A 14,308-nucleotide genomic window follows, 5' to 3' on the forward strand; every position below is an offset into this window, starting at 1 on the left:
CTCTTATTCAGGATGGTAATTTGGGCAGTAGGCAAAGTCGTATTACCTTTAGACTTTGCCGATTGGACACTCTTTGTTTGTTGCACCTTGCAGTACTGTACTGTGGTGGGAATGCTATCTTCCACCTTGGGGTTTGGAGACGTTGTTTTGGTGTCTCTGCACAATGTTGCATGGTGCTGACCTTTGTTACACCTATTACAAGGGTGTAATTGGGTATCACAATCCTTGATGTTATGTTTCCTGAGGCACCTCGTGCAATGTTGCAAATCTTTGAGTCGCTCAACACGGGCGTCACTATCAGGAAAATTAGAGCAGTGGTATATTGAATGTTTCTCATTGCAGAACAAACATGTTCCATAGCTTCCAGTACCCTTTGGTGTCACGTTCTTGGATGACACAGTAACTATAGGCTTGGAGGGTCCCACTGCATATACGCCCACACTGCCACTGTTCCACTTTGGTGTTGAATTATATTGTCTAGATTGATTTGGAGTACCTTTGGTACTCTGTGGTTTACTATTATTGGTTTCTGAGGGTTTACTTGGTGGTTTTAATTTGTCATGTGTTCGTAATTGATGAACTACTGACTTTAAACCTTCAGATATTTCATTCATGGATAAGATGCTTTTATTGTAATGAGCACTTATTTGTCTCAATATGTCCCTAGGTATTTTCTCCTGGACAATTATTTTCAAGACCCACTCAGCCCCGTTTGTATCTGCTGTCAGGCTGAGGGCATTGATCAATGATTCTACCTCCAGCTTGAAGACTTGGAGTGAATCAGCTGAAGCCTCCGGTGGGGGTAAATGCAACAGCTCATGAACTAAATGTGATGTTCTTACTTCTGGATCAGCATAATTATCCTTGAGGAGTTTTACTGCCAGATCATAGCCGTCATTAGTTAATCTCAGATGGGATACTACTGTTTTAGCCTCACCTGATAATTGGCCTTGCAAATAAGAGAATTTACTACTCTTTGGTAAAGATTGTTTTGAGTCTACAAGGTCAACGAATTTGTTCCAAAATTCGTCCCAATCTTCCTCGTCTTTTCCTGAGAAAGTGGGTAAATTAATTGGAGGGAGTCGAGCTTCTGCTTGACTCGTATTAGATGCAACTGTTGTTGTTGTTGCTGTTGCCTTGTTCTGGGCAATTAATTTGACATAAGGCTGTAACGTGGCCTGAGTGTGATCTTCATAATTCGCAAGATCAACCATAATGTCGTCTATTTCTGTTTCTGATAAATTGGTGTTGGCAAGTTCAGCCACATATGTTGCTATTTGACATTTGATTTGCTCAAATTTACCTGCAGCTGCTTGATAATAGCTTTCCAGGTCAGCATAATCAACTTGAGATTGTTGTGACAAATCTTCACATTTCTTGATCTGTCTTGTTAAGTGGCCTTTAAGACCTGCAAGGGTTCTTTTCATTCTCCCTGCATTATCCATACTGGCTAGTTGGTGAAGCCTTGTGGGGCTTGTACTTGGGCTGCTCATAATACTGAACAAACACTAATGGTAGCCTAGGGTAAATTCTGAACTCACTAGGCAATAATCCTACCTCTACTAGAGGTTAGCACTTAAAATAAATACACATTATATATATACAATCATACACTAATGATTTGAGTGATAAACCAGTGTCACTGGAAGTACCTTTAGGTTAGCTCTTCTATATCACCCTAGGATGGTAGAGACACTAATTAATCACTCAAAGGTGTAATGATCATAAGTAAATTAATATATATACAACTCAATTCGAGTTAATAAAAATTACACCCAAAATAGGGTCTGGACCATTCATTAATGGTGTTAGGTTGTTCAATATAGTACAACTGACTATGGTAATAATGGGACTAGGATGAACGATAATAGTTCAACTAGTCAATGGTAATATCCTACCCTGTTGTGGGTTGGCAATTAGTAAATATTATACTGTGATCACTAGTGCAATATATATTAAATAATTCTCTATTTTGGAGAAATAATATACACAATAATTGATAATAGCCTCTTAATTAGCCTCTATGAAACTTCTAATATTATCTAGAAGTATTAAATATTATTAGTGACCTCGCGAAATAAACTCCACAAAATTCGTAGATAATCTCTCGCGAAATTTAACACCACGAAATCCGTGAACAATCTTGCGAGGACACAGCCACTAATTTGGCTGGCTTCTATATTAGCGCTGTCATTTCACGAAATAACACGCCACCAAATATCTGTGGGTGTGCATGAAACCGCTGACGAAGCTGAACTCAGTTGAGGGGGGGCTCCTGAACTCCCACGAGGCTTCGCCGCTGTCTTTGACTGGCTGGCCTTTGTTTAAATAACACTGCACTAGTATATTTAATGAATCCACTGGTTAACTGGTTCATCCAGTACTAAGATGACCAAATGTGGGTTCAAAGGACCAAATATTCCGGTTCCGAAGGTCCAAATAATGTGGGAACCGACCTGTGAGATTTATATTTATTTAATTTATATGAATATATATAGAATTTATATTTACGTTAATTTGTATACTTCGATAGCAATTTGTATGATGTTAAGTGGACTGTATTTCTGCAATAATCTCATAATCTCACAAATCGATCCTCTACACATTAGGGGGGGTTTATTAAATGAATTTATATGCAGCCAATCAAACTACAGAATTAACTACATACATTGAAGAGGTTCCTTATCTTATAGTACAGCAGGCTAGTCCACCAGGTATAACTAGGGTGTAGACACCAAATTATCCTCTTTGAGGTAGCTTCCATCACCCAGTAACTGGTGCACAAAGTCTTCCTCGTCTTGACCTGTCAAAAGGGTGCTAGCTGTGAAGCCAGGTTCTATATATGACAGGCTATATCAGAGAAAACACTATACAGTACATGGAACAATGAAGACCTGGCTTAATTACCTTTAGTTTGAGGCGATTTCGTGATCTAACCGTATCACCCTATATCCTGACATTAATGGCCATAAATGAATGATAAACGGGTTTTGGATAGACACTTAACTTGAATTTGTAGACAGCGTGTTGATAATGGTACACTTTTAGTTTCCATAACACTACGTCCAAGTAAAATTAACAGGAGCCGAATTTGCTCCCGTGAGCCTCTGGTCTAGTATAAACAATGGCTGTTTAACACTCCATACTATTGACGTTACTGGCCGACATTGTCCAGATATGATAGGAGCCGAATTTGCTCCACACGTCTCGGAGGTGACACAACAATGGCTGCCCTCCTCCCTCACTCTAACGCCTGGCCTACATTGTCCACATTTCAGAAAGTGATAGAAGGGTCACATTTACTCTACTTTAATATTGATAATTAAGTTAATTTATATAAGATGTTTTTATGATGGTAAAGTCCAAAGACTAATGTATTTAAGAATAATTCCCAGCAAAATAGCTGGTGAATTATAATAGTATGTGGTGATGATATCCCGTTTTCTTTAGACGGTAATTCCATTACAAGTTACGTTTTCTATGGGTAACTTGTTTATAATACAGCTATTATCTGTATGATTATTAAATGGTGTCGGATTTTCCGACATCCCTATCATTCCCCTCTCCCCTGTTCCCTCGTCCTCCGCACTATCCACCCCCCTCTCTTGTCTCCTTGTCCTTCCCATCATTCTCAATTCTCCTGTCCCCTCGTCCCCAGCCCTTCATCTCCTTGTCCTCCCCATTACCCCCTCCCTTGTCCCGTCGTCCTCAGTACCATCCCCCACTCCCGTCCCCTCGTTCTCCCCACCATTCCCCACACCACCGTCCGATGCATTCCCAAATGATCTGATGTTCCTATCAGAAAATTGGGAACATCAAATGATCTAATGTTCCCATCACTGAAATGTAAGAAAAACAATTAAAAACCAAATGGAAAACAATGAAGAAATAAAAAATAAACTATTTTCTTGAAATGAACAGTATGGTAAATAACGAAGCTCAATTCAGGGGCAGTGTCACAAAATAATTACATCAAAATGAAAATAATTCGAAATCTATGAAAATTCAATATATCAATGAAATTAGAAACATTTAAATGGAATCATAACATATTTAGTATAGCATGAGTTGTTCTTACGTGCAACAGATGGCGCTGTTTTTCAAAAATGCATGTTTTTACTGTCACAGGTGTGTGGCATTTATACTTATACTCACGAAATGAACGGTATGGTAAACAACACAGCTGAATTCTAACACAATATCACACAATATAATTAAATCAAAATGAAAAAAAATCGAAATATATGAAAATTTAATTTGTCAATGCAATCAGAAAGATTGAAATGGAATCGTAACATATTTATTATAGTGTGTATGGCTCATACATGCAGCAGATGGCGCTGTTTCTTTAAAAAAAATATGTTTTACCTTTTACAAGTGAGGCATCTACACTTCTACTTATGAAATGAACGGTGAGGTAAACAACACAGCTCAATTCCAACACAATGTCACACAAAATAATTAAATCAAAATTAAAATAAATCGAAATTTATGAAAATTCAATTTATTGATGCAATCAAAAACACTGAAGTGGATATCATAACATATTTAGTATAGCGTGTGTGTGTGTTGCTATTACGCTCAACAGATGATGCTGTTTTTTCTTTGAATTATGTTTTTACCTTGCACAGGTGTGGCATCTATATAGTAGTCATATAAAAACACGCGCATATTCGAATGGAACGTTGTATCATAATTTCAAAGCAATTAGTGAAGAATTTTGAGAGATAACAGCGTGTGTTGCTCTTGCGTCCAACAGATGGTGCTGTTTATAAAAAAAAACATGTTTTTTTCCTGTCACAGGTGAGGTATGTATATAGTACGAATATAAAACATACACCTATTCAAATGCAACGTTGTGTCAAAATTTCAAAGCAATCGGTAAAGAGGTTTCGAAGATTTCTTTCACATGAAAAACACAGTTTTTCAAAAAAGCATGTTTTTTTTCCGTCACAGACGTAACATCAATATAATATGTATTTAAACACCCGTTCTGATGCGAATGAAACCTTGTGTGAAAATTCCAAAGCAATCGGTGAAGAACTTTCGGAGATTAGCGATTTTGAACAAACGAACATTTCCATTTTTATCTATATAGATATATAAATAATTGGCATTAATTAATGCCAATAAATAGTTAATGCTTGGCATTAGGCATGCTTGTATTAATTTGTATGATTTTTTTTTGGGGGGGGGGGGGGGCAGGGATATTCCTGTGCGGGCCCTAAGCCTCTGGCTGGCCCACTAAGTGTTGCTTGTTTCTGTCTTACTTGGGCGGAGTATGAGTATTTATGACTTGTATGGTCGCTTCAGTAAGATTTTGCCATATGTGTTTAACAACTTCTTCTGCTCTGTTGAATCTAAGTTGAAATCTTAATGGGTTTGTAACTCTGTACTGTCTTAAATAATGTTCCAGTGGTCTGTCGGGCATTTCTCCACAGTGTTGACATTTCCTCTCATCTTCCGGAACCTGTAAGCCTATTTCCCATGCACATGGGTATCCAAGCCTGATGCGATGTAAGGCTTGGATACCCATGTGCAATTGATACACAACCTACTCAATATTGCTTCCGTTTGAGTTGGTGTTCATTATGGTGGAGATAGGCAAGGACTAACAGCTCGCCGTGCCCCCCACAGAGGCTACGTGGTCACCACGCCCAAGCAGTGGGTCGCAGGAACAACAGCCCAGCTGTGTGTGGTCGTGGACGACCCGTCAGCTCCAGCTGGGAAACTGACGGTAGCAGTCACCGCCTACGACTACCAGCAGCTGCCTGAGGAGCGGAACATTACCATCATTCCCCAGACCACTCTAGACATTCCAGCAGGTTAGTACACCACGACGGACACTGGAGACAATCACCCAAGTCACATTTTTAAGTTGACAAACATGTCCTCGTGACGGGGCGTCTTGTGGCCACTCTTGGTTCCACAAATCCACACCCTGTTGTTCATTAAATGTTATATACGCGTTATTCCCATATCAAGAATACAAAGTTTAAACACATAATATATATATATGTATATATATATATATATATATATATATATATATATATATATATATATATATATATATATATATATATATATATATATATATATATATATATATATATATATATATATATATATATATATATATATATGTCGTACCTATTAGCCAGAACGCACTTCTCAGCCTACTATGCAAGGCCCGATTTGCCTAATAAGCCAAGTTTTCCTGAATTAATATATTTTCTCTAATTTTTTTTCTTACGAAATGATAAAGCTACCCATTTCATTACGTATGAGGTCAATTTTTTTTTATTGGAGTTAAAATTAACGTAGATATATGACCGAACCTAACCAACCCTACCTAACCTAACCTATCTTTATAGGTTAGGTTAGGTTAGGTAGCCGAAAAAGTTAGGTTAGGTTAGGTAGGTTAGGTTGTCGAAAAACAATTAATTCATGAAAACTTGGCTTATTAGGCAAATCGGGCCTTGCATAGTAGGCTGAGAAGTGAGTTCTGGCTACTAGGTACGACATATATATATATATATATATATATATATATATATATATATATATATATATATATATATATATATATATATATATATATATATTGTGACGGTAACGCGTTGGTGTTCGGCTGTTTAAGGCTAGGGGTATGGCCTCGTCACATAGTTATAAAAAAAATAGAAAAACTGGAACTTCGTCTGTGGTAAGGTAAGGAGAAGACACACAAAACACAAGTAAACTTTAACAATGAAATTTTAATTACGTTAAATAAATCAAAACATGAAAAAATGGACAAACAAATTTGTATAATAAAATCAATCAATCAAAATAATAAGAATAATTAAATGACACAATGAAAAGTTACGTTAAGATAAAATAACAAGAAGTGCAACACAAAATAAAGGGAAGGTGCTGGAATATTGGCTTTAAGCTACCACCTCTCTCAGTACACGCTAACGTCTAGCCGGGAGGAGTGGTAACCACGAAAGCACTGAACATTCTGAGGTCTGAGGTCGTGGCGACCCCAGACATCAAGTAGTATGGGGGGGCGAGTGCAGTTGCAGCCAGACCGGCGACCAATCAGCGGAGCCGGTAGCGATCAACAGGTAGTTTGGCGGTTTGAGTCTGAACAGGTGTCCCTGGCTGCAACGTTTTGCGCTCTGGCAAACCTTGCTGGTGTTGTTGTCGTTGTTGGACATTTCTTCCATAGTAGTTTTATATAATTTCAACGACGTAATTGTGGAGGGAAGAGCAGGCTCAATCTCTTGAAGGAGATTATCGTCACAATATATATATATATATATATATATATATATATATATATATATATATATATATATATATATATATATATATATATATATATATATATATATATATATATATATATATATATATATATATATATATATATATATATATATATATATGTCGTACCTAGTAGCCAGAACGCACTTCTCAGCCTACTATGCAAGGCCCAACTTGCCTAATAAGCCAAGTTTTCATGAATTAATTGTTTTTTGACTACCTAACCTACCTAACCTAACCTAACCTAACTTTTTCGGCTACCAAACCTAACCTAACCTATAAAGATAGGTTAGACACTTAGAGCTGAAGGCTTGTGTAAAATTTGCAGTATTCAGATGTGGTTCAACGGAAACACCGCATAAAGCTTAACAGTAGTTTATTTACTAACTTAACCACTAATACACAGGGTGCTTGATTTACTTTAGATTGGTATCAGCAAAGCTATGGTTATATTAGCGAGACTCTTGACGTCTGGCTAAACGACTCGTATCCACTCGTGGAGAAACACCTAACTTAACACAGTTGACAGCCAATCATTAACACGGCAACCTAACTGTCGGTATGCAAAGGGATCACAAGAGTTCCAACCGGAAACTCGGTAATGATAATATGCAATAAATCAACAAATACACTGTCAATGGGACAGGCAATAACATGCACAATAATATCACACACAATAACTAAATGTGTGGTGTATGTGAAGCTCACATTCAACAGACGAGTGAAATGCAGTGATACCACACAGATAAACACGCATTCACCGTCGATTCACCTATGACCTGTGACAGGTATGAGAAGGTGAGAACTGTGGTTGATCCCTCAGATCAACACAGACACAATAAAACAATGACTAAGATCGTGTACTTACAGATAAGGGTACCATTCCTTACTCACTCACTCAGGCACATTTATACAAGCACTCGTAGGTGGCCTGACAGCTGGCTTCGCTCGTAGACACGGAGGGTACTTGCAGTAGGGCAGGGCTGTATGCTTAACAGACAGACACACGCGCACCCACTGGCACTGGCGATGAGCAAGGTGGTGACGTCACGTAGTAGTGTGAGGGCGGCGGCGGGCGCTCGAGGCGCAGAAGTACAGAGGTACTGGGGTACACGCTCTGGACCGAGTGCAGGCTGGGTACTGCAGGTTATATGGTACCTTGCACTACACTGTACGCTGTGGTACAGGTACACTGTGGTAAAGTCACACACAGATTACTTAGGCGGCGGCACCGCCTTAGTTCACTCTAAGTCACTCACAACGATCTTTGTCACCAGGGGTTACCTGATACCAGTCTGTTTCGCTCTGGGGATTTGTCACTTTAGGCTTCTGAATAATATATATTCCCACTCGTGATTCTGGGCGAGTGTGTCGTATAATCTTCAGACGCTGAGTTAACTTGACCGGTGAGGAATAGACGGTTGTTCAGTCTATTGGCCGGTAGACTGAACAGAACACGTCCACTTTGCTAGAGATCCCTCACAAGAATGGTGTTTGCCTGAAGCTCAGGGCGTCTTGTGGCACATACAAGGGGATTACAATTTGACCAATGGCATTGCAGCAAATGGGCGGGAATCAATCATATTAGCTCGTTCGATGAGCAGTAGCAGGAGTGACGTCATGAACACGTCACGACCACGTCATAGCTGTTATTTACCATCGCTCCGGTTGACCCCAGAGGTCAGACGCTCTGGCGTCTGACCTCTGTCTCTCACGCGGGCACCAGCCATGTACTCACTGACTCTTTGGTGGCAAGTATGCTTAACTCCCTGTATCTACTTCCTGCCTGGACATACGGCGGCCTCCGTATTATGAAAGTGTTCCTGGTTAAGTGGGCATTCTGGAGATACCCAACATCCCAGGTCACTATCCAGGGTTAACAGAAATAGGACCTTGTGCACAAGATCAGTGCACTGTGCACAGCAATGAGCCATTCCAGTCAGCTGTGGGAGAATCTTGAGAGACTCTCACATACCAGGGTACCCAAAATGATGATCTGTCTAAGATTGTGAAATATCCTTCATGCGTTGCTGGAAATATCCCAGCAACGCATGTGCGTTGCTGAGCCACAACAACCTTTCACTTGTCTCCCAGTCCTCCCAACCATTCCCCCTCCCCCGTCCCCTCGTCCTCCCCAACCATTCCTCACTCTCCTGTCTCTTTGTCCTCCCAACCATTCCCCACTGCACCGTCCCCTCGTCCTTCTAACCATTCCCCAATCCACCGTCCCCTCGTACTCTCCTCCATCCCCCTGGCCTCCCTATCATTCCCCTCTCCCCTGTTCCCTCGTCCTCCACACTATCCACCCCCCTCTCTTGTCTCCTTGTCCTTCCCATCATTCTCCTATTCTCCTGTCCCCTCGTCCCCAGCGTCCCCAACCCTTCATCTCCTCGTCCTCCCCATTACCTCCTCCCTTGTCCCCTCGTCCTCCCCACCATTCCCCACTCCCTCGTCCGATGCATTCCCAAATGATCTGATGTTCCCATCAGAAAATTGGGAACATCAAATGGTCTGATGTTCCCATCAGAAAATTGGGAACATCAATTAAAATAATTCGAAATCTATGAAAATTCAATATATCAATGAAATTGGAAACATTTAAATGGAATCATAACATATTTAGTATAGCATGAGTTGTTCTTACGTGCAACAGATGGCGCTGTTTTTCAGAAATGCATGTTTTTACTGTCACAGATGTGTGGCATCTATACTTATACTCACGAAATGAACGGTATGGTAAACAACACAGCTGAATTCTAACACAATATCACACAAAATGTTGACCAGACCACACACTAGAAAATTGAAGGGACGACGACGTTTCGGTCCGTCCTGGACCATTCTCAAGTCGATTGTCGACTTGAGAATGGTCCAGGACGGACCGAAACGTCGTCGTCCCTTCAATTTCTAGTGTGTGGTCTGGTCAACATACTTCAGCCACGTTATTGTGACACATCGCCTTCACACAAAATAATTAAATCAAAATGAAAAAAATCGAAATATATGAAAATTTAATTTGTCAATGCAATCAGAAAGATTGAAATGGAAACGTAACATATTTATTATAGTGTGTATGGCTCTTACATGCAGCAGATGGCGCTGTTTTTTATTTAAATTATGTTTTTACCTTTCACATGTGTGGCATCGATATATTAGTCATATAAAAACACGCGCATATTCGAATGGAACGTTGAATCAGAATTTCAAAGTAAGTAGTGAAGAATTTTGGAAGAAAACAGCGTGTGTTGCTCTTACATCCAACAGATGGTGCTGTATATAAAAAAAAAAAACATGTTTTTTCCCGTCACAGGTGAGGCATGTATATAGTACGAATATAAAACATACGTCTATTCAAATGCAACGTTGTGTCAACATTTCAAAGCAATCGGTAAAGAGGTTTCGAAGATTTCTTTTACATGAAAAACACATGAAAAACGCAGTTTTTCAAAAAAGTATGTTTTTTTCCAGTCACAGACGTGACATCAATATAATATTTATACAAAAACTCGCTTTGATGCGAATGGAACCTTGTGTGAAAATTTCAAAGCAATCGGTGAAGAACTTTCGGAGATTAGCGATTTTGAACAAACGAACGTTTCCATTTTTATTTATATAGATGTGATAACAAATAGAGTTACTGTTCCGTGTTCCAGGAAAGATAGGTTCGTGCTACGACGTGTCGGTGCCGAGTTCCTCGGTGTACACCCACTCACTACACGTGGCGGGCGTGGTGGGCGGCGCCAAGCTCAACCGCACCGTTTCTCTCACCCTCAAGAGCACCAGCGACATCACCTTCGTCCAGACGGACAAGTACCTGTACGAGCCCAGCCAGAATGTCAAGTTCAGGATCCTCACTCTCACCGGACCTTACCTCAGCGTCTCTACTGACCCGGTGAGTTACCTCAGCGTCTCTACTGACCCGGTGAGTTACCTCAGCGTCTCTACTGACCCGGTGAGTTACCTCAGCGTCTCTACTGACCCGGTGAGTTACCTCAGCGTTTCTACTGACCCGGTGAGTTACCTCAACCTCTCTACCTGACCCGGTGAGCTACCTCAGCGTCCCTACTGACCCGGTGAGTTACCTCAGCGTCTCTACCTGACCCGGTGAGCTACCTCAGCGTCCCTACTGACCCGGTGAGTTACCTCAGCGTCTCTACTGACCCGGTGAGTTACCTCAGTGTCTCTACTGACCCGGTGAGTTACCTCAACCTCTCTACCTGACCCGGTGAGTTACCTCAGCGTCTCTACTGACCCGGTGAGTTACCTCAGCGTCTCTACTAACCCGGTGAGTTACCTCAGCGTCTGTGCTGACCCGGTGAGTTACCTCAGCGTCTCTACCTGACCCGGTGAGTTACCTCAGCGTCTCTACTAACCCGGTGAGTTACCTCAGCGTCTCTGCTGACCCGGTGAGTTACCTCAATCTCTATACTGACCTGTTGAGTTACCTCAGCGTCTCTACTGACCCGGTGAGTTACCTCAGCGTCTCTACTGACCCGGTGAGTTACCTCAGCGTCTCTACTGACCCGGTGAGTTACCTCAGCGTTTCTACTGACCGGGTGAGTTACCTCAACCTCTCTACCTGACCCGGTGAGCTACCTCAGCGTCCCTACTGACCCGGTGAGTTACCTCAGCGTCTCTACCTGACCCGGTGAGCTACCTCAGCGTCCCTACTGACCCGGTGAGTTACCTCAGCGTCTCTACTGACCCGGTGAGTTACCTCAGTGTCTCTACTGACCCGGTGAGTTACCTCAACCTCTCTACCTGACCCGGTGAGTTACCTCAGCGTCTCTACTGACCCGGTGAGTTACCTCAGCGTCTCTACTAACCCGGTGAGTTACCTCAGCGTCTGTGCTGACCCGGTGAGTTACCTCAGCGTCTCTACCTGACCCGGTGAGTTACATCAGCGTCTCTACTAACCCGGTGAGTTACCTCAGCGTCTCTGCTGACCCGGTGAGTTACCTCAATCTCTATACTGACCTGTTGAGTTACCTCAGCGTCTCTACTGACCCGGTGAGTTACCTCAGCGTCTCTACTGACCCGGTGAGTTACCTCAGCGTCTCTACTGACCCGATGAGTTACCTCAGCGTTTCTACTGACCCGGTGAGTTACCTCAACCTCTCTACCTGACCCGGTGAGCTACCTCAGCGTCCCTACTGACCCGGTGAGTTACCTCAGCGTCTCTACCTGACCCGGTGAGCTACCTCAGCGTCCCTACTGACCCGGTGAGTTACCTCAGCGTCTCTACTGACCCGGTGAGTTACCTCAGCGTCTCTACTAACCCGGTGAGTTACCTCAGCGTCTCTGCTGACCCGGTGAGTTACCTCAGCGTCTCTACCTGACCCGGTGAGTTACCTCAGCGTCTCTACTAACCCGGTGAGTTACCTCAGCGTCTCTGCTGACCCGGTGAGTTACCTCAATCTCTATACTGACCTGTTGAGTTACCTCAGCGTCTCTACTGACCCGGTGAGTTACCTCAGCGTCTCTACTAACCCGGTGAGTTACCTCAGCGTCTGTACTAACCCGGTGAGTTACCTCAGCGTCTCTACTAACCCGGTGAGTTACCTCAGCGGCTCTACTGAACCGGTGAGTTACCTCAGCGTCTCTACTGACCTGATGAGTTACCTCAGCGTCTCTACTAGCCCGGTGAGTTACCTCAGCGTCTGTACTAACCCGGTGAGTTACCTCAGCGTCTCTACTAACCCGGTGAGTTACCTCAGCGGCTCTACTGAACCGGCGAGTTACCTCAGCGTCTCTACTGACCCGGTGAGTTACCTCAACCTCTCTACTGACCTGGGGAGTTACCTCAACGTCTCTACTGACCCGGTGAGTTACCACTACGTCTCTACTGACCCAGTGAGTTGCCTCAATCTCTATACTGACCCGGTGAGTTACCTCAGCGTCTCTGCTGACCCGGTGAGTTACCTCAGCGTCTCTACTGACCCGGTGAGTTATCTCAGCGTCTCTACTAACCCGGTGAGTTACCTCAGCGTCTCTGCTGACCCGGTGAGTTACCTCAACGTTTCTACTGACCCTGGTGAGTTACCTCATCGTCTCTACTAACCCGGTGAGTTACCTCAGCGTCTCTGCTGACCCGGTGAGTTACCTCAGCGTCTCTATTGCCCAGTTCCGTGGGATCCATTTCTTACAAGCTTTCTAAATGGCTCACCAAAATCTTGTCCCCATTGTTAGGAACTATTTCCTCTTCTCATTTGAATAATTCTCTTGAATTAGTTAACAAATTTAATAGTATTCCTGTCACTCCTGATGTAAAGTTAATCAGTTTTGACGTTTGTTCTTTGTTTACAAAGGTACCGGTTGATGATATTCTTGATTTATCTTGCTCGTGAACTAATGAATCATATTTTACCTCTTTCTGCTGATATTATTGTCAATCTTGTTAAGTTGTGCATTAAAGAATGTACATTTACCTTCAATAATGAGAATTATTTACAGACTTTTGTAATGGCAATGGGGAATCATTTATCGCCATTGCTTTCAAACTTGTACATGGAATTCTTCGAAAAGAAATTTGTCTCAAAAATTACCCCTGGAATCATTCCATGGTTTAGATATGTTGATGATATTTTGTGTATATGGCCTACAGATGTAAACACTGACGAATTTGTAGCCAAACTTTAATGATCAAGTCACCGCTATAAAATTTACTGTGGAGACTGAAATTGATAAATGTTTGCCATTCCTAGATGTACTTATTCACAGGGAAATTTTTCACTAAAGTTTAGTATCTACAGAAAACCTACGAATAATTTATCTTATGTTCATTATTTTTCAAGGCATAGATACAATGTGAAAAAAATCTATTTTTTCTTCAATGTATCTAAGAGCTCTTCGAGTTGTGAGTCCAGAATTCTTAGATGAAGAGTTTAAGAATATTGATTCGATTGGTCCCAAGCTTTGTTACCAACTGAGTTTTTTGGAAGTTTGCCGTAGCAAAGCACGTCGTACATATTATAATAATATATGCAGAAAAAATATT

At 41.8% G+C, this 14,308-nt stretch overlaps 1 protein-coding gene across 1 annotated transcript in view; it reads left to right on the plus strand.

Annotated features, from left to right (window-relative positions):
- The window catches only part of LOC123764603 (alpha-1-inhibitor 3), a 188,026-nt gene that overhangs the window by 58,135 nt on the left and 115,583 nt on the right, over positions 1–14,308 (plus strand). The window contains exons 2-3 of the mRNA XM_069314571.1: positions 5,638–5,825; positions 10,965–11,203. Of these exons, the coding sequence (XP_069170672.1) occupies positions 5,638–5,825; positions 10,965–11,203 (427 nt within the window). The remainder of the gene's footprint in view (positions 1–5,637; positions 5,826–10,964; positions 11,204–14,308) is intronic.

This window comes from Procambarus clarkii, chromosome 79 (assembly GCF_040958095.1).
Source record: "Procambarus clarkii isolate CNS0578487 chromosome 79, FALCON_Pclarkii_2.0, whole genome shotgun sequence".
NCBI classification, from domain to species: Eukaryota; Metazoa; Arthropoda; class Malacostraca; order Decapoda; family Cambaridae; genus Procambarus; species Procambarus clarkii.